Source organism: Rhincodon typus, chromosome 24 (genome assembly GCF_021869965.1).
Source record: "Rhincodon typus isolate 14 chromosome 24, sRhiTyp1.1, whole genome shotgun sequence".
NCBI lineage: Eukaryota > Metazoa > Chordata > Chondrichthyes > Orectolobiformes > Rhincodontidae > Rhincodon > Rhincodon typus.
Genome location: NC_063355.1, coordinates 42,040,680 through 42,061,312, shown reverse-complemented (window position 1 = coordinate 42,061,312; position 20,633 = coordinate 42,040,680). Strand labels below are relative to the sequence as shown.

Below are 20,633 nucleotides of genomic sequence, written 5' to 3'. Positions count from 1 at the left end.
TAAAACCCTGTTTTTCATTGGATGACTGTCCAGTCCCACTCCAGTTCTGAGGAAGGGTCACTGGACCTGAAACATTAACTCTACTTTTTCTTCACAGATGCTGCCAGATCTGCTGAGATTTCCTGGTAATTTTTGATTTGGTCCCAGTCCATGTGCCATGTATGGATTTTTACTATTTTAACCAAAATGGAGGGAGGAAATACTGAGGATAAAAGTGCAGTCATGTGTAAAAATGTAAAATTCTTGTTTACAATCTAATCATTTCACAGTTTTGATACTTGATTTTTGAGATAAGTTGCAGTTTATTGGAATGAAAATGAAAACAAGCAATAATAGTTAATTTCAAATATAAGTAAGTTGCTAACTGATGACCGTCAAATCATTAATTTGATTCTTGCCTTAACTTTGTGTCCTGTGGCTTTATTACAATTTGGTTTTCACCTTTGTCAAAGATCTGCAAATACTGGGATAGACAGGAGGGTGCAGCAGTACTAGAAAAATGAGACGAATGTTTCCATATGGAGCAGTTTGCGCACACCTCTCCAGCCTGACTCTGTTACTGGTGAATGTTCACAGGTGACACGTGAATCAGTCTTCCTGTTACCAACTGCCTGCTCGTTGCTGTTTCTTATTGAATTTCACCTTTTCAAAAAAAAATCACTTGCACTGAAAGCGGTAGCTTTCTTCTAGAATTTTACTACTACTCAATAAATTGGGCAGGGTTTTCATGAATAAACATTCGCCACAGACATGAGAGATTTGAAGATGTCTTCACTTATTTATATTTTTAAAAAATCTGAGCTAGCTGGAGAAGCTGTGCGGAATATAGTTGTGTGATTGAGATGTAAAGTTTGCATATTTAGCTCAAGTCAAATATATATCTGTAATCCTGACCTCCTCTTTGCTTCTTAAATGGAAAGCTGAAGAAGTCTAATGAAATTTTGTCACTTTAGCCATGAGACCCAATCTTCAGGATCTGGCGTATTTCATTTCTGACGAGCTGAGAAGAATCTATGGAAAGTTGTTTTTGAGAGAATCCAACCAGTTGTCAATGAAAGATTGAAGCCACTTCCTACAGCATTATTGTCTTAACACAATATTTTCTCACTGATGTCAAGTAATTTGTAGAACACCTTTTACATGCTTTATAGGGTATGCTGTAGGTCATACTTTTGTGACTGTTAGTTTTAAGAGCTGGTGCATTTCTCAGACCTGGTAAGTCAGCCCCAGTTGTCTCTATCAGCAAGATGCAGCTTTGCCCTTCTCAGACATCAGTTTTGTCTCTTTATGTTGATAGGAGAAGCTTACAAATTTATCCACAGGATAGAATCATAGGTTGGAATTACTTTACTTTAAAGATGTCCCATTAATTGGATGATTCTGTTCCTGTACATCTGAAGCTTTATTAACTTTGTCAAGTGTAACTTCTTCAAACTGGGCTAGATTACCAGACAGGCCAGCAGGATGTAGAGCTTTTACCAGAGGTTGTCGATCTTCACTCGCTTCTGAAATGACAAAAACTGGCTTTGTCAGGGTTTTTCGATCTGACTGATTTGCCAGACGCCTGGTTTTGGTTGAGTCAGTCTGAAGACTCTTGATGTTGTTTGACACAGAGCTGTCTGTGAAGAACCTGGGCCCTTGACGGGATGGCACAGGTTGTGGATCTGGTGGCTGGCATGCACGGTTGTCACAGTTAGTGGTTACGCTCAAGTTGTGCTGACGTGCGTTTGGCCGGAAGCCAAAGCAGGGACTTCCAAACCAGGCTCTTCTCAGGTTGGTGCCCGTGAAGAGCCCACGATGGCTCTGTGCAGATTGAGTGAGTGGATAAGAAGCAGCACTTCCTGAAGAATCATATATTTGCTCCAATTCTGTTTCCAACTGCATATCAGACACCACTTTCCGCTTGTTCTCAATGTGGTGGCCACTTGGTGAGTTGCCAGTGCCCTGTATAAATTTTAAAGCATGAAATAAAGGAAGGGCAACAGTGAAGCAAACTTTTGTTATCTTTATGATTTTATAAATAGATTTGTATTCCACATTAAGCTTGCACTGCACATAAACTGCTTGACCTTCGATGATGAACATTAGTCAGCCAAGTATCAGAAGGTACAAAACCTTCCATGGAGTAAGAAGGTTGTCCTGCTACTCTGCCCATTACTGACAGCCCCACAATCACCCCAGACACTGGAGGATAATATAGGCCGATACTCTAGTGTAGCATTGAGGCAGTGCTGCACTGTCAAAGCTGTTGCATTTGAAATGGAGTTTCCATCCACCATGATGACTATTAAAAGATCTGATGGAACAGAAGAGTTTGCCTGACCAATATTTATCTCTCAACCAACATCATTTAAAGTTATTTTAAATACATTATTTGCTAATTATTTCATTGCTCTGCATGAGAACTTGCTGTACACCAGTTGGTTCTTATTTCCTACTTCAGATCACAGCCTTCCAAAAGTATTCCTTTAGCTGTAAAGTACTTTGGGAATCTAGTTGCTACAGATAGAATCATACAATGGTTATAGTGCAGAAAGGCCATTCAGCCTGTCAAGTTTGTATTGCTTTCTGAAAAAGCCAATTAAAAAGTTATTTGGAGGATGTGGACATCACTAGCTAGGCCAACATTTATTGTCCATCTCTTCGCTCTTGAGAACTAAATGTTTGTTTCGATTGAAACATCTTTTTTTTTTCCTTTTCTGCAATCTCTTATCTAACCTTACTTGTTGACCTGGCCTTTGCTTCAATCACTAACTCTTGTAATGAATTCATAGCCTCACTGCTCTGTGTAAAGTGCATTATACATGCTCCTGCAGCCAAGAGGCTTAAGTCAAATTCCACCTTCTCCAGAGGGGTATAGTAGTTTCATAACATCTCTGAACGGGTTGTTTATCTCCAAATGCTGCTGTGTCAATTTAAGAACACTTATACTGCGTCCATACTAGTGGTGTTAGTCAACTGAGCTACAGCTACCATAAATGATTGCTGGCCCTTCACCCTACCTACAAGGCTTTAATTTCTCCAATTCTATTTGTAGTGAATTATATCCCATGTACATATTTTGCCAAATTTCAATATCTGGCAGCTTTCACAATTGAAACAGGCCTGACTTTAGATTTACTTACACAATTCTCCACCAGTTTTGTAAATGAACTTGTATTCATCCAGTCATGCCAATCTCTTGGTGGTTGCGGCAATGGCCCCAAAACATCATGGAAGTTCCGGATGCTCCAGGCGCATTGTTGGGATGGGGAGGTTCCATCACCATCGCCTTTTCTAACCAATGGTGGCTTCTCTCCTTCTGAAACCAGGAGATCTGGCGCTAGCCAATCACACGTGGGAGATGAACTCGTTGGGCTTCTCTTGGGGAGCTGTGGAAGAGAATCAGAGAGAGTCCAAGGTAAATTCCAACAAAACAAACAGCACTGTCTTGTGCATCTACGTTTATCGCTGAACTTGGTGTCTCCAACAACAATTTGCATCAAGATTGCATTTGCGTTAAATGTGGTAAAACATTCAAAGTATCTTAGAATTTTGACACCGTGCCACATTTAGAACTCTTTGTCCAGATTTTAGCAGTCAGCTGTGAAATGAGGCCGATCTTCAACTTTCTGGAAATGCAATGAGTTTTCACATTATTTGGGATTCCCATGTCAAGCTGCAGTAATATCAAACTGTCCAAGGAGTCAATCATAATAAAGAGCTCCCATAGGTAATCAACCAGGAAGTGAAAGCCCTAATAAACACATCATTTTTGAAAGATCAGGATGAAGATGTACAATTATGATAGAAATTAAATATACATAAACTTTTACTATTTTTTAAAAAAATCCCAGTAACTGATTTAATAGACATTTAGCAATATTCATAATTAGTAGACTTTTTTCAGGATCAGACAGACTGTTCAGCAGTGGTTAATATTCTTTGTGCAAGGCATAACATTTTATGGGGCTTCCAACAGAAATGAGAGCAAAAAAGGGGACGAGGATGAGATGGAAATGTTGATGCTAATTTCCCCCCTCTTCCCCCCCCCCCCCAAACACAGTGGATGGAGGGGTGCCTGGAACGTGCTGCCAGGGCAGGTGGTAGAAGCAGATACAATAGCAATGTTTGAGGCATTTAGAGAGAGACACTAACAGGCATGGAATAGAAGGATACAGACCATGTGTAGGCACATGGGCTTAGTTTAGAATGACATCATGGTCAGCACAGACATGACGGCTGAAGTGCCTGCTCCTGGGCTGTACTGTTCTATGCACCCATGTTCTTACCAAATCTTTTGATTTTGCCAATTGCTGGTTTTGGGAGAGGGCCACAGAATCACCAGTAACAGAGCACTGAGTGACCGGTATATTCCAAAATTACTTTGTTAGAAAAAAGGTAGCGTGGCAATGAGGTTCAGGAGGGAATTAAAGTGTTTAGGACCTCAGCAAGATGAATTCACAACCACTGATGGTGGTAATGATTAAAATCAGGAAGCAGGAACTACAGGAGTGCAAGAGATTTTGAATCTTTAGAAGTATGGACCATTACAGAGACAGGCAAATTTAACCAAAGCCAACACAAGGATTTAATTTTCTTAAAACACAGCAAGTGATTACAATTGGGAATGCAGTTCTCAGAAAATAGTGGATCCACATTCAGCTGTGGCTTTCAAAAAAGAACTGGATAAGTGCCACCCAAAAACATTGCCATAAGTAATTGGCAGAGTAGGAGAACAAACTAAATGACTCCTACAGACAGCAAGCACAGGCCTGATGGGCCAAATGGGCTCCTTATGCACTGCAATCATTGTGATTTCTTTTTCCTCAACACTCCCTATTCTTTTTGGGAAGTCTTCATATCCATCTCAGCAAGTCTCTGGAGCAGTTGACATTGCCCAGCTCAGCAGATTGCAAGTTTCAGCAGAGGTCCACCAGCATTATCCCATCCCTGGGAATCTCCTAGCTTTGATAGGGATTCAGGCTGGCAGCTATGTCCCAAGGAGTCAGAGCTTATGGGTTCAGCGTTATTGCTCAGACGAGTGACTATAGGAGTTGAAATGTCATGTTGAGGTTGTACAGGATGTTGTTGAGGCCTCTACTGGGTGTACTGTGTGCAGTTCTGGTTGCCCTGTTACAGTAAGGATATTTAAGGACATTGGTTAGGCCATTTTTGGAATAGTGCATTCCCTGCTGTAGAGAAGATGTTGTTAAACTTGAAAGGGTTCAGAAAAGATTTACAAGGATGTTGCCAGGATTGGAGGGTTTGAGCATAGGGAGAAGCTGAATAGGCTGGGGCTATTTTCCCTGGAGTGTCAGAGGCCGAGGGGTGACCTTATTGAGGTTTATAAAATCATGAGGGGCATGGATAGGGTGAATAGTCAAGGTCTTTTCCCCAGGGTAGGGGTGTCCAAAACTAGAGGGCATAGGTTTCAGGTGGGAGGGGAGAGATTTAAAAGGGACCTAAATGGGAATGTTTTTGTTTACACACAGAGTGGTGCGCGTATGGAATGGGCTACCAGAGGAAGTGGTGGAGATGGGTACAATTACAACATTTAAAAAGGCATTTGGATGGGTATAATGGAGCGTAGTGGCAACCAGTGGCCAGTCCACATGGAGGCACCCTGCACATGCTGGTCTGCTGTGGAGAGCCCCTGGAGGGAGACTAAGATGTTTGTCTTTTTCACTTTGTTTCTTGTTTTTGTGACCTATGTTTATACTGTGTATAGCTGTTCTGTAACATTTTGTTTTCTTTATTTCCCTCTACTGTAACTAAGGATTGTACTTGGGTACCCTGTACCTAACAAGGTGCCATTGTTACACTGTAACTAATTTGTAACTGTTGAAGTTGTACCTGGGTATCTTTGCACCTAAGATGGTGCTGTAAGTGGCAACCTATAAACCTTTCACTGTTCTCATTTGAGTATGTGACAATGAAGCTAATTCAATTCAATTCCGTTCAATATTCAATTGAGATAGTTTACACAAGATTTAACAGGATGTGGCTGAGAATGGACGGTTTAAATTATAAAAATAGGCTGGACAGGGTGGGATGTTTTTCCACTGGAGTGTAGGAGGTTGAGGGGTGACCTTACAGAGATTTAAACATAAATAGCAAGGGTCTTTTCCCTGAGCTCAAAACAAGGGGGCATAGTTTTAAGGTGAGAGGAGAAAGTTTTTAAAAGGACATGAGGGGCAACCGTTTTACACAGAGTGGTTAGTGCGTGTAATGAACTGCCAGAGGCGGTGATGGATGTAGGTACAGTTAAAACATTTAAAAAGACATTTGGAAAGGTACATGAATAGGAAAGGTTTAGAAGGATATGGGCCAGGAGCAGGCAAATGGGACCAGTTTAGTTTTGAATACCTGGTCAGCATGGACTTATTGGACTGAAGGATCTCTGTTTCCATGCTGTATGACTCTATGACTGTATAAATCCCACTCCAGTGACTTCCAGGCTGACATTACAATAATCAGGATGTGCAAAGTGCATTTTTTTTTGGTTCAGATATTAAACCAAGGTTCTACAAGCTCTTTTAAGGCAATTTCAGGTAAATTGGAAGAGCAGGTCAGTACCCTTATAATTCATACTTCACTGTTTCCAAAGTGCGTTGGGATCAAAATATCTACTCACCAAGGACTGCAGCGGTTTAAAAGGTGGGTCACCACCACCTCCTTCAGGGCAGTTAGAGATGGGCAATAAATGCTGGCTCAACCAGTGATGCCCACACACCATGAATTAATATTTTAAAAAAGACATTGACCTTCTATCTCAGAGGGTGCAGGTTACAATGGAATTTCAAACTCAGCTATTTTCAAATGGGACACCATCACGATTTTGTTTGGAAACTAAGAATCCTTTGCAGCTCACCAAATCAGCTGGAGAAAGATTGCAAACAGACAGTGCTGCTTTAAGCAGCCTCTAATACTGCTGTTTAGATTATATGAGGCTGAGTCATTCTTTCCTATTAGTCAGATTTCCTCATGAAAGTTTGTTCTGAATTTCAGTTCTAAATAGGTAATTGTCCAGATTGTGTGTTTCTGGCTAACCTGGGTGAAATCAAGCTGCCTTGACATTCCGTTAGCCTGCTCAAAGGGGAGAGTTCACTGAAAGGGATTTTCTGGTTGGAAAGATCGCTGACTCCTAAGCTGATTGATTGGAGAAGGAAGGGTGTAAATACATTTAGAAATATTTGGAAATGAGACTAAGCATCTGAAAAACTAAAATTTGGAAATAAACCCAAACAACATGCAGCATGAGGCAGCATGGTAGCTCAGTGGTTAGCACTGCTGCCTCATAATGCCAGAGACACAGGTTCGATTCCAACCTCAGGCGACAGTGTGGAGTTTGTACATTCTCCCTGTGTCTGTGTGGCTTTCCTCCCACCGTCCAAAGATGTGTAGGTTGGGTGGGTTGGCCATGGGAAATTGCCCATGATGTACAGGTTAGGAGGATTAGCCATGGGAAATGCAGGGTTATAGGGTAGGGGGTGGGGGTTGGTATGATGCTCTTCAGAGGGTCAATGTGAACTCAACAGGCTGAATGGCCTGCTCCAATACTGTAGGGATTCTATGTAGTGTATAATAGTATCTAATATATAATTAATAGATGTAGATGATTGTATGGGGCTTTATTTCAAAGGCCACAAAAAATCTTGAATTAATGATTAAATCCTGTATTTTTCTTCATAATGCTTCTTTTTTTAAAATTTAAAACAGAAAATCTGAAACTTGGGCCCAGGATATTACACGGCAGCAGTGACCCTATCCATGAGCTAGAAAGTCAGGGGTAATCCTGCTGCAGCCATGTTTGGGAGCCTCAGGCAGATTGAAAGTCTGGCAAATAACTGCCTGGATGTCAGACTCCCTTCTCTTTAGGATTCTCTAATCAACCTGTTCTGGGATGTTACTAATCTTGTTTTTCTCTTTTAAGATACTCGTTAAAACCCAGCTCGTGACCAAGTTGTTGATCATCTTACTTCAATTTCTCCTTAAGTGTCAAATTTTGTGCAATAACTTGCCTGTGAAGTGAGTTGGAATGTTTTGCTATGTTAAAAGCTCTATATAAATGCATGTTTTTCTTAATGTAATCACTGTAATGTGACATTTGGGCAGGAAATTCTGATCCCAAACAGAAACTCACTGTTAATCTTTGTTTTCCTTCCAGAAAATGAGATAATCTCATCAGTTTATTCGTCTAGACAATTATTACAAACCAAAACATTCACCAGCTGTCATGCCAACATCAGAACCTTGCACTTTTGTATGAACTAGAGCTGGCACTGTTTAGGGCAAAGACCTACATTTGTTCTGACTGTAACAAATGTTCTTTTAAAAAAAAAACAGAATATCTATTCTACATTATTTTAAAGAAATCCAGTTTCCATTATTTAGTGTCTATATATTTTAAAGTACAAAAAAACTATAAAAATCTGTAATATCTGTCATTGAGGAGGCATAGAGTTTTCTGTTAAATTTCACAGAACCTTGGAATTGCTATGGTGCAGAAGGAGACCATTCAGCCCATTATGCCTGCACTGACTCTCTGAGCATGGACATTTATTGAATTTAGGTAAAGGTTGAAAATCCATGGTACAGTGAACCATGTTGGCAAAATGAGGAAAGGATGTTCAAAATGGGTGTGCTCCTGAAACAGTGATACTGGATTAATAACCCAGTGCAGATTGGGAGTTTGAGCCCCACTCCAGGATTTGAACACAAAGCATGATGTAAAGACAAGGCCCTATCTGTTCTCTCCCAGGGCAGCAGTTTTTAAATCATCCATCCTTATTCTGGACTGATCCTTCCACTTTGATTTATCCTTTACCCCATTCCCAAAATATGTTATAACATGGTTTAAATTTTCATACTGAACCTTTCACAATCAATTTTGAAAAATGAACGAAATTTTGAAAGGCAATGCTAGGAATTTGGGTGGTGAATGCAGACTCAGCGGGAGCATTTGAAAAGGGAATCAAATCAATCCTGAAGGGTTAAAATTGAAAGGGATCTGACGAAAATTGAGGGGCAATTGGAAATAACTGGATTGCTCTTTAGTTGAGCTGGAATAGACTCAATAGGCAGCACTGCACTGTTCTGCTATTCTACAAAATACTCGAGAAGAGTCAAGAACTCAAGAATCTAGACATTAAAGAGCTGTTATTATTATTTAAGGGATGGAAGTCTGCCCTCCTTAGGTGGTCTGGGTCAGTACATGACTATGGTTCCCGATGTGGCCTCCTCTACTTCAGGGAGACCAAGCGGAGACTCGGAGACCACTTTGTGGAGCACCTACGCTCGGTTTGTGACAAACGACAACACCTCCCAGTTGCGAACCGCTTCGACTGCCCCTCCTACTTCCTGGACAACATGACCATCCTGGGCCTCCTCCAGTGTCCCAACGATGCCACCCGGAAACTGGAGGAACAGCACCTCATTCCGCCTTGGAAGCCTATAACCCAATGGTCTCAATGTGGACTTTACTAGCTTCAAAATCTCCCCACCCCTGACCTCATTCCAAGACCAGCACCCCCCTCATCCCCACCTCCTTGACCTATCCGACTTCTCTCCTATCTATCTGCTTCACCATCCATCTTCTATCACCGCCCCCTACTCTCTATTTATTCCAGAGTCCCTTTCCCCTCCCCCATTTCTGAAGAAGGGTCCAGACACGAAACGTCAGCTTTCCTGCTCCTCTGATGCTGCCTGGCCTGCTGTGTTCCTCCAGCTCCACACCTTGTTATCTCTGACTCCAGCATTGGCAGTTCCTACTATCTACGGTTCCAATCTGGTTTGGTTGATTCTTTAAATGTCCAAGCAAGTCACTCACTCATAACATCACCATCTCAAGATGGCCAATTTATCAGCTTTACCATAGACTCCCACACCCTGAACTTAAATAATAGATGAGAGATGATAAATAAATACTGATAGTGCCACATTTGTGTTTTAAAAACCTTCATAGACTTTAGGAAGAAAAGGCAACTGGGAGGTTTGTGTTGAGGGTGGTGATGATGAAGCTAATCTGTTCTGAAGTTAGCATTCTAGTGATTAATTAATAGTGAGGAATTTCAGTACTACAAGGACATTGTGTAATTGGCACCTTTTCAGTCCAGGAGGAACAAGTTAAAGAACCTGAGACCCAACAAACTGCAGCAACTCACCAAGGCTCCTTTAATTGCTACTTCCAAATCTGTAACCTCTACCATCAAGTAGGACAAGAGCAGCTGAAACGTGGGAACAGCCCCTGCAAGATTGTCTCCAAACCACACACCATTCCAACTTGGCATTAATGTCTCTGTTCATCAGCGTTATAGAGTCAGAGTCATACAGCACCGAAACAGACCCTTCAGCTCAACTCATCTGCACCAACCAGACATCCCAATCTGACCTCATTCCATTTGACTGGGTCAAATCTCTAAAACTCTCTCATAACAGTACTGTGGGGCATACCTGTACCCATAAGACATAGGAGCAGAAATTAGACCATTCGGCCCATCAAGTCTGCTCTGCCATTCAATCATGGCTGATAAGTTCCTCATCCCCATTCTCCCGCTTTCTCCCCATAACCCCTGATCCCCTTGATAATCAAGAACCTATCTATCTCCGTCTTAAATATACTCAATGACCTGGCCTCCACAGCCTTCTGTGGCAGTAAATTCCATAGATTCACCATTCTCTGGCTGAAGAAGTTTCTCCTTATCTCTGTTCTAAAAGGTCTTCCCTTTACTCTAAGGCTGTGCCCTCGGGTCCTACTCTCTCCTACCAATGGAAACATCTTCCCAACATCCACTCTGTTCAGGCCATTCAGTATTCTGTAAGTTTCAATTAGATCCCCCCTCATCCTTCTAAACTCCAACGACTATAGTTCCAGAGTCCTCAAACGTTCCTCATATGTTAAGCTTTCCATTCCTGGGACCATTCTCGTGAACCTCCTCTGAATCCACTCCAGGGCCAGTATGTCCTTTCTGAGATATGGGGCCCAAAACTGCATACAATACTCCAAATGTGGCCTGACCAGAGCCTTATAAAGCCTCAGGAGTACAGCCCTGCTTTTATATTCAAATCCTCTCAAAATAAATGCCAACATTGCATTTGCCTTCCTGATTACTGACTCAACCTGCAAGTTTACCTTGAGAGAATCCTGGACTAGAACTCCCAAGCCTCTTTGCACTTCAGACTTCTGAATTTTCTCCCCATTTAGAAAATAGTCCATGCTTTTATTCTTCTTACCAAAGTGCATGACCGCATACTTTCCCACATTGTACTCCATCTGCCACTGCTTTGCCCACTCTCCTAACCTGTCCAAATCCTTCTGCAGCCTCCCCACCTCCTCAATACTACTTGTCTCTCCACCTATCTTTGTGTCGTCTGCAAACTTAGCCAGAATGCCCATAGTTCCTTCATCTAGATCATTAATGTATAAAGTGAAAAGTTGTGGTCCCAACACTGACCCTTGTGGAACACTACTTGTCATTGGCTGCCATTCTGAGAAAGACCCTTTTAACCCTACTATCTGCTTTCTGCCAGACAACCAATCTTCTATCCATGCTAGCACCTTGCCTCTAACACCATGGGCCCTTAATCTTATTCAGCAGCCTCCTGTGCGGCACCTTGTCAAAGGCCTTCTTGAAGTCCAGGTAGACAAAACTCATTGACTCCCCTTGGTCTACCCTGCTCGTTACTTCCTCAAAGAATTCTAGCAGATTTGTCAGGCATGACCTCCCCTTGATGAAACCATGCTGACTTTGCCCTATTTTACCATACACTTCCAAGTATTCAGAAATCTCATCATTTACAATGGATCCAAAATCTTATCCACGACCGAGGTTAGGCTAATCCGCCTGTAATTTTCTGGCTTTTGCCTTACTCCCTTTTTAAACTGGGGTGTCATGTTAGCAATTTTCCAGTCCTCTGGGACCCTCTCTGGCTCTAGTGATTCCTGAAAGATCACCACTAACGCTTCCACTATCTCTTCAGCTATCTCCTTTAGAAATCTAGGGTGTAGTCCATCTGGTTCAGGTGATTTATCCACCTTCAGGCCAATCAGTTTTACTAGCACTTTTTTCTTGGTGATGGCCACCATACTCAGCTGTGCCCCCTAAATCTCGAATTTTTGGGAGAGTACTCATGTCTTCTACCATGAAGACTGACGAGAAGTAATTATTCAGTTCCTCAGCCATTTCCTTGTTCCCCACCACTATCTCTCCAGTGGTCCAATGTCCACTTTTGCCTCTCTTTTGTCCTTTATATATCTAAAGAAACTCTTACAGTCTTCATTTATATTACTGGCTAGCTTACCCTCATATTTAATCTTCTCCCTCCTTATTTCTTTTTTTGTTGCCCTCTGTTGGTCTTTGTAAGCTGCCCAGTCCTCTGGTTTCCCACTGCCTTTCGCCGCATTAATATGCTTCCTCTTTTGCTTTTATGCTATCCCTGACTTCCTTAGTCAGCCATGGTTGCCTCATCCTCCCTGTACCATGCTTCTTTTTCCTAGGGATGAATTTTTGCTGCATTTCCAGAATTACTCCCAGAAACTCCAAAGTCTGCAGTGCTTCAAGAAGACAGCTCACCACCGTCTTCCAAAAGGGCAATTAGGAACAGGCAAGAACTGCTGGCCATACCAATGATGTTCAACATCCCCAAAACGTAGATAAAACCATACCCCAAGAAGAGTGGTTTGCAAACAAGGACAGTGTTAAGTTCAATAATTCACAAGCTGACAATTCAATTTCTATCCTCCATCCAACATCTCTAAAGTACCTTTGTTTTAAAGCTGGAGAAATGTAAATTGCCCAGGCTCAGACCAGTTGAAATCACAAAGATCTCATCACTCCCAGTCTCTGTCACTGCTGACTCACTGGAGGCCATTTCCATATCAGTGCGGTTTGAATTACCTGCAACAAGTCAGACTGGGAATTAAAGAGAACTCTAACAAGCCAGAATCGCTTCATTAACAGAGCATTTCTACTAGACCTGAGCTTTAACACAATTCTTTAAACTCTTAAAATAAATTGAAGTTCAGTTTGGTATTATTTAAGAAGAAAAATCTGTACGTCTCAGTCTGCTAAAAAGTCTCAAGGCTGTGGTTTCAAATTTAATAATAAGCAAACAATTACAAATCATTAGTGAGTTTCATAGAAGCCATTTCCACATTTCTTCTCAAAAGTTTAGCATTTCCATTAGAAATATTATTTATTCCTGAATTCACAGTCAGATAAACTTGAATTCCTTTTGTAAACGTGGAAATTTCTGAATGTTGAGAATGTTGAGAAAGTGTGGAGAGGAGTTAAACAAACATGGAGAATGCCTTCCGCATTCAATGGGAAAAAGAATATTTTATGTAAGTGGCGGTAACATTAATTTGGGCTCATGGTTCAGCTGCCACTATTGAGAAAAGGAACTCCCTTGCTTTCCCTTGGACTCTAACCAGATCTCAAGTACTTTTGAAAAAATCTCCACACATACTAACCCATTCCCCCGAGAGTGCTGCTGTGATTGTTGTTCTCATTTTCTAACGAGACCTCCTGGTTTGGCCTGTTGGCCACAAGCTGCATTTCTCCGATATCAACTGCAGAATTCTGGATCCCGTTCTATAAAAAAGAAAAAAACTATAACTCGGATTTGGATCAACATTCCTCTGCAGCTCTGGAATCCTAATATAGAAGGGCGCTGATGCAATGCAGTAACCCAACTCTCTTTAGACAACAAGGTGCAGGGCTGGATGAACACAGCAGGCCAAGCAGCATCATAGGAGCAGAAAGGCTGATGTTTCGGGCCTAGATTTCTGATGAAGGGTCTAGGCCCAAAACGTCAGCTTTTCTGCTCCTATGATGCTGCTTGGCCTGCTGTGTTCATCCAGCTCTGCACCTTGTTATCTCAGATTCTCCAGCATCTGCAGTTCCTACTATCTCTTTAGACAGCAGCTTCCAAATCCATGACCACTACAGTCTAGCAGGACAAGGGCAGCGGATACATGGGAACACTAACACCTGCAAGTTCCCCTCTGAGCCGCACAGCATCCGGACTTGGAAATGTCGCCATTGCTTCAGTGTATCTGGGTCAAAAATCATGGAATTCCCTCCCTAAGGCATTAGGCATCTACCTTAGCATATGGACTGCTGTGGTTCAAGAGGCAACTGATCTCCTCAAGGGCAACTAGGGGCGGGCAGAAAATGCTGAACTAGCCAACATAGTCATGAATTCAGAATATGTACGAGAAACATAGCAAGGCCTGTTTTAGTGATTCAATAGAGTTTCAGTAGAAAGTCAATGGTTTCTTTGTTCTTTCCCTTTCAGAATGGACCAGTTTCCAAAACAGAGGGTGACATGCTCCCTTTTTGAATGGATTATGACCATTGTTCACAATATAGACACTGGGTCTTACAGTCAAAAACTGGACAAGGAAGCCAGCTGGGACTGGCAGGTCAGACACACATTTCCAGACTTGCTGATGCTTTTAACTGGTCCCTTTTCAACTGGGATCTTAATCATCTGACCCTCTGGTCAGGTGGAAAAGAAAAGGACTTGTTACTTTTTAAACAGAGATATCCCAAAAGCTTACAACTAAAGGAGTACTGTTAAGTGTTGTCTCTGTTGCAATTTAGGAAAATGGAGCAACTAATTTACACAGAGCAAGCCCCCACAAACAGCAATGTGATCATGGGTAGACAGCCTGTTTTTTGAGATTTTGATTGAGGGATAAATGTTGGCCTGGACAGTGAGGGTGCCTCTGTTGTTCTCTTTCAATGTAGTGCCATAGAATTGTTCACACCTCCCTGGCTGCCTGAGGGGGCAGACAGACCGTTGGTCTATCATCACATCCAAAACTGCAACACCCCCTCAGTACTGCAGCTGTGTCAGCCTCAAATGTCTGATCTGGGATCTGAACCCATGACCTTGCTATTCCATCTAATGAGTCAAGGTGGAGACTGAGGGAGTGGAAGAAGTGGTTGGGGCCTGTGAGGAAAAGGGCAGCGACAACACTGACTGCAGTCCTCCAGAGTTATCGGTGAAGGAAAAAAAGGAGGGGGAGAGAGAGAGAAGGGGCAGAGAAGTAGGGGGGTGGGTGAGTGTGAGAGAGAGAGAGAAGGGGCAGAGAAGTAGAGGGGGGGTGGGTGAGTGTGTGTGTGTGTGAGAGAGAGAGAGAGAGAGAGGGAGAGAGAAGAAAACAGCAGAGGAGTGGTCATTTCCATCTCCTGTGTATAAAGGTAATGGAGATCCAGATTGAGGCCTTGAAATTAAAATCAGAATCTCCTAGAAATGACAGCAAGGAAATCTGGAGAGAAAAATAAACTTGCCATGAAAGAAGATGTTGGTATTTGATTGTTGACATATCATTCAAACATTAGCCACAAAAATACTGGTGCTGGAAAAAAATGGCCATTGACTGGAGATGGGAGATATGATGATGAGATCTCAAAAGAATATGTCCAAGCCCACCAGCAGTAAGACCAGCTCCATGCCCAGGCTGATTGTGCCAGTGGAGATGTGATGCAATGTTTTGGTGGTGGTGGTATCTTGGAGCAAGAGGTACGAGGTCAAAGTGTCAAATGATTAAAAAAGCAGACAGCGAAAGGATTATTCTACTGTACATTTTCCAAAGTTTGCCCTCCAGACCATTAAATTCTTGAGAATTCAGGTTATCTGTTCTGTATAGGTACAGCAAGCTTTCCTGAAGTTCTCATCAGTAGCAGGTGTTGAATAACAAATAGCATCAGACTTTATTCAATAAACATGGCACTACAAAAGCACAGCAGGTCAGACAGCATCCAGGGAGCAGGGAAGTCAATGTTTCAGGCCGAAACCCTTCATCAAGACAAAGGGTTTAAGTCCGAAACCTTGACTTTCCTGCTCCTCGGATGCTGTCTGACCTGCTGTGCTTTTCCAGCCCCACATTTATTGACTCTAGCTTCCAGCAGCTGCAGTCTCCAAGCCTGACTATATTGATTATTGGTGAAACACTCCACTGTCAGCCTAAACACAGAAAATAATCCTGGTACTAGGACCTATTGCTAATGTGCCGAGCAGCATGGTCTGTATCCCTTCTGCTTCCCTAACTTTGCCTATCACACTGCCAGGATACTGCAGGCTCTGCTGCTTTTGCCGATTTTCTTCTGCAACAATCATTTACACCTCTTCCAGATTCATTCTCCGTGTCGTATTGTCAAATTTCCACCTCCTTTTGTACAAATGCAAAAGCAGCAAAGAGTCGAATTCTGAAATCAGAGCCGGAAGCACTGGAAATGCTCAGGCAGCATCTGTGCAGAGATGGAAACAGTTAATGCTTCACATGAGACCTTTCTTTAGAATCCTTCACCTTTTGCTTTGGATGTTCATGTGTTTTTAAATCTCGCTGCCCCGCCTCCTCTACCCCAACATCACAGAACTTCCTTTTTGTGCTTTTCTCCATTCCCCCTCTCCCTGCCTCTGCAACTTTCTCAATCAAATCTGCCTCCATCTCATTACCAAGTGCATTTCAGAGGGTAGGTGATGGCCTAGTGGTATTATTGATAGACTATTAATCCAGAGCCCCAGGTAATATTCTGGGGACCTGAATTCAAATCCTGCCATGACACTTGGCAGAATTTAAATTCAGTAATAATCTGGAATTAAGAGTTTAATGATGACCATTAATCCATTGCCAATTATCAGGTTAAAAAACCCATCAGGTTTACTAATGCCCTTTAGGGAAGGAAACTGCCATCCTTACCTGATCTGGCCTACATGTGACTCCAGATCCACAGCGATGTGGTTGACTCTGAACTGCCCTCTGGGCAATAAATGCTGGTCCAGCCAGTGATGCCCACATCCCGTGAATGAATAAAGAAAAAGACCCAAACTACAAATGTGAAAAAAAACATTTTTGCTCACATCACATTTGCTTCTTCTGCAAGTTACTTTAAAACCTGTGCGGTCTTGTTCGTGATCCTTTTCTAAGTGGGAACAGTTTCTCCTGGTTTATTCTGTCCCATTAGTCTTGCAAACCTTTTAAAAAATTATCTTTTTAGCTTTCTCTTCTGCAAGGAAAATAGATCCAACTTTTCCAAAGTATCTTCATAACGGAAGTTTCACTTCTTTGGAACCACCAAACTGCTTCTGCAATATCCCCAAGGTGTTCACATCCTTCCTGACATGTAGTACCCAGAACTGCACTTAATACTCCAGCTGAAAACTAAGTGTTGTATACAAGTTCAGTATAGCCTCCTTGCTCTTGTGCTCTATATCTACATTAATAAAGCCTCCATCTTCACAGGTGCTAGTTGTCCAGTTCAGCATTTCCAGTCCGTTCTGGTCTGCTATCAAATTTCCACTGTCTGGTCCAGCATCCATGACATTTTGCTTTAGAATCAGAGAATAAAACATCATCTCAAGGCTGCCATTGTCAGGCTCATTGCTGATGGCTTGTGGTTGTGGTAGCTCACTGCCAACAATCCTTCTAAATTGAGGCTAAGGGTCTGTCTAATTTTCGGTCGAAGAGGATAAACCACTGAAGAGTCTTAACCAGACGTACTTGTCTTACAAACAAAAATGTAATTTATGGCATTATAGCAATAGAAAAAACAAACAACATTAATTAGTTAGGCATAATTATAGGGCGGCAGTAGTTAGCACTGCTGCCTTACAGTGCCAGGGACCCGGGTTCAATTCCAGCCTTGGGGCAACTGTCTGTGTGGAGTTTGCACATTCTCCCCGTGTCTGCGTGGGTTTGCTCCGGTTTCCTCCCACAGTCCAAAGATGTGCAGGTTAGGTGGATTGGCTGTGCTAAATTGCCCATAGTGTTCAGGGAGGTGTAGATTAGGTGGGTTATAGGGGGATGGGTCTGGGTGGGATGCTCCGATGTTCGGTTTGGACTTGTTGGGCCGAAGGGCCTGTTTCCACACTGTAGGGATTCTATGATTCTATGATAATTATAATATCAGCAGCACTGGAAGACACATCTGTAACCATCAAGACCCAGTGCAAGAATACCCAACTCTCCATCTAAAGATGTTCTATCGCCAGATTGGTTGGAGCAATTTCAACAGTAACACTTCCCAAATGATGACCTCATGCCACAGCCATTCAGCACATTGAGTCTGCACCATCATTTTCATAAAACATTCCATCGATTACACTCCCGAATCTTTACCCCGAACCAAGCAATATTTTCTCCTTTAAGTATTTATCCAATTCCTTTCTGAAGGCTACAATTAGATCTGCATCCACCACCACATTATCACACAGCATATTCCAAATCCTAAACACTTGTCGCGAGAACAGTCTTCCCCTCATATCACTGATAGAACAGAAATAAACAAACATTAATTTCTTTTTAAAAAAAGACTATTTATAAAATCAGACCAACATCTTAAATTAGATTTACCTCATGCCTTCTTGAGCAATGGGAATGACTTCCTTTACAATGAGCCTTTTTCCTGAATAAAAAAATATAACACTTTGGTTTAGACTTATATCTGAAATCTCAGATCTTTGAAAAAAAAACAGAATTATGAATTATGTTTGCAACATAGAACCTGCCAAAGAGCTTCACACCATCAAGGTTGGGGAACATATTGCTAAATATATTTCCTCAGTCAGAGCAGCTACCCCCACATTAAAAAAAGGCACAGGTTCTTGCAATGACCACGTGTCATCATCACTATGACAACCACACACTCGAGAAGACTCTCCATCCAGTTTACCAAGTCTTTCATTCAAAAAACTGGTAAGCGAACAAATGACAGACGCATAGAAAACCTGGAGTTCTTTCAGGAAAATTTGGCTTTCACCAAACAAGCAGATGGCTGCTCAACACCATTGGAGCAGCACACATTTTCCATGTGCCTGTTACGGTTACAAACAGTTATTAGAGCACATGGTAATGGTGCCAACTGGTTACAACTGTTCAGAACCCAGGATTAGAAATGGAGAAAGTTTAAAGTACAGGTGGAGTCAATTCGGTTCATTCTGCCTGTTGATTTTTTTTTCATAAGCCCATAATAATGGAGGAACACAGTACAAAGTCTGGACGAAGCTGCTAACCTAACAGTGACCATGCAGGCAGTGCTGATCATCTTAAACACCCATCTGGTTCACTAGTGATCTTTAGGGAAAGAAATTTTTTTTATAGAATTCCTACAGTGTGGAAACAGGCCCTTCAGCCCAACAAGTCCACACTGACCCATCCCCCTATAACCCACCTAATCTACACATGCCTGAACACTGTGGGGCAATTTAGTATGGCCAATCCACCTAGCCTGCACATCTTTGGACTGTGGGAGGAAACCGGAGCACACGGAGGAAACCCACGCAAACACGGGGAGAATGTGCAAACTCCACACAGTGACGAGAGGCCGGAATTGAACCCAGGTCCCTGGTGTTGTGAGGCATCAGTGCTAACCACTGAGCCACCATGCCGCCCAAAAGTGTGTCAGAAGTGGGAAATCTGCCATCGTTACCTGGTCTGGGCTACAGAGACCAAAAGTAGTGTGGTTGACTGTTAACTGCCCCATGGACAAAAGGAATGGGCAAAAATGCTGGGCTGGCCCAGTGACGTCCATACCCCAAGACAATTTTTTCAAAAAAATGCAGGTAAATCCCAGTTATGAGCGGAAAGTGTTAGGACCCAGCTTTGTTCATAGAACATGTTACATCACGGTGACTCAGAGTTCCCAGGGCTGCAGACCCTTCCACAGAGAATCCTCAAGTTTACCTGGCCAGTGGTGAGGCAGCTTAGTGCCCAGATAGCAGGGGGGCAGCGATGGGGAAGCAGATTTTAAAAATGCTACTGAGGGTTTAGGCCCTGTGCATGGATAAATCTCACTGATTCTATCCTCTGTGATCAGCCCAAGGATGACCTCTTCACTCCCACCTTTACTCTGCCTCAGGCAAACTTATTGAAACATACTAATTTCTTAGTGAATTTGACAGGGTAGATGCAGTAAAGTTGCTTCCCCTTGTGAGAAAATCTAGGACCAGAAGGCACCATCTCAATGAGGGACTGCACATTTAAGACAGGGCTGTTGAGGCTGGGTCATTAAAATATATTCAAGGCTGAGATGGACTGATTTTTAATTGGTAAGGGAATTGAGGGTTATGGGAATAAGGCAGAAAAGTCAAGTCGAGGATTATCAGATCAGTCATGAACTCATCCAATGGTGGACCAAATTTGATGGGCCAAATGGTTTACTTCTGCTCCTATGTCTTATGGCTTTATGAATGGCGGAACAGGCTCACAAGAACAGAACTGCCTCACATTATTGTCCCACCACTTTCTCTGTGCAAATGGTGCACTGGACATTGCTCAGACTGCGGGGAAGTTTGCTTGGGTGACAACAGTGAACTGTAGTCCGGCAGATTTTCCCATCACTGAACAGAGAGCCCTGTGGCACACCCACAGATTGGGAATATAAGAAAACCTCTTTCGGGAATAGTAGTTGCGTGAACTATCTGCCCATCAACCCACAGCCATTTGTGGTCAGTTTTCCATACATTCCCAAAAGTGTTGAATTTTGCTGGAAATTAGTGATTCCATTTCCTCTCCTTCTAATTCTTTGCCTAACTAGTTCTTATTGGTAGGAGAGTGGACCGAGAGCATGTTGGTGGCGTTTTGGATCATGGAGCTTGCAGGTCTGACCTTGTCCTTATCCAACATTTGTCCACTTACAGAT

At 42.4% G+C, this 20,633-nt stretch overlaps 1 protein-coding gene across 1 annotated transcript in view; it reads right to left on the bottom strand.

The window, feature by feature from the left end:
* Window positions 1-300: 300 nt before the first annotated feature.
* si:dkey-112e17.1 overlaps window positions 301-20,633 on the bottom strand; it is a 46,505-nt gene continuing 26,172 nt past the window's right edge. The window contains exons 3-7 of the mRNA XM_048611369.1: window positions 18,347-18,398; window positions 13,454-13,574; window positions 12,745-12,878; window positions 3,126-3,371; window positions 301-1,944 (exon numbers count right to left, since the gene is read on the bottom strand). Of these exons, the coding sequence (XP_048467326.1) occupies window positions 1,348-1,944; window positions 3,126-3,371; window positions 12,745-12,878; window positions 13,454-13,574; window positions 18,347-18,398 (1,150 nt within the window). The 3' untranslated portion in view covers window positions 301-1,347. The remainder of the gene's footprint in view (window positions 1,945-3,125; window positions 3,372-12,744; window positions 12,879-13,453; window positions 13,575-18,346; window positions 18,399-20,633) is intronic.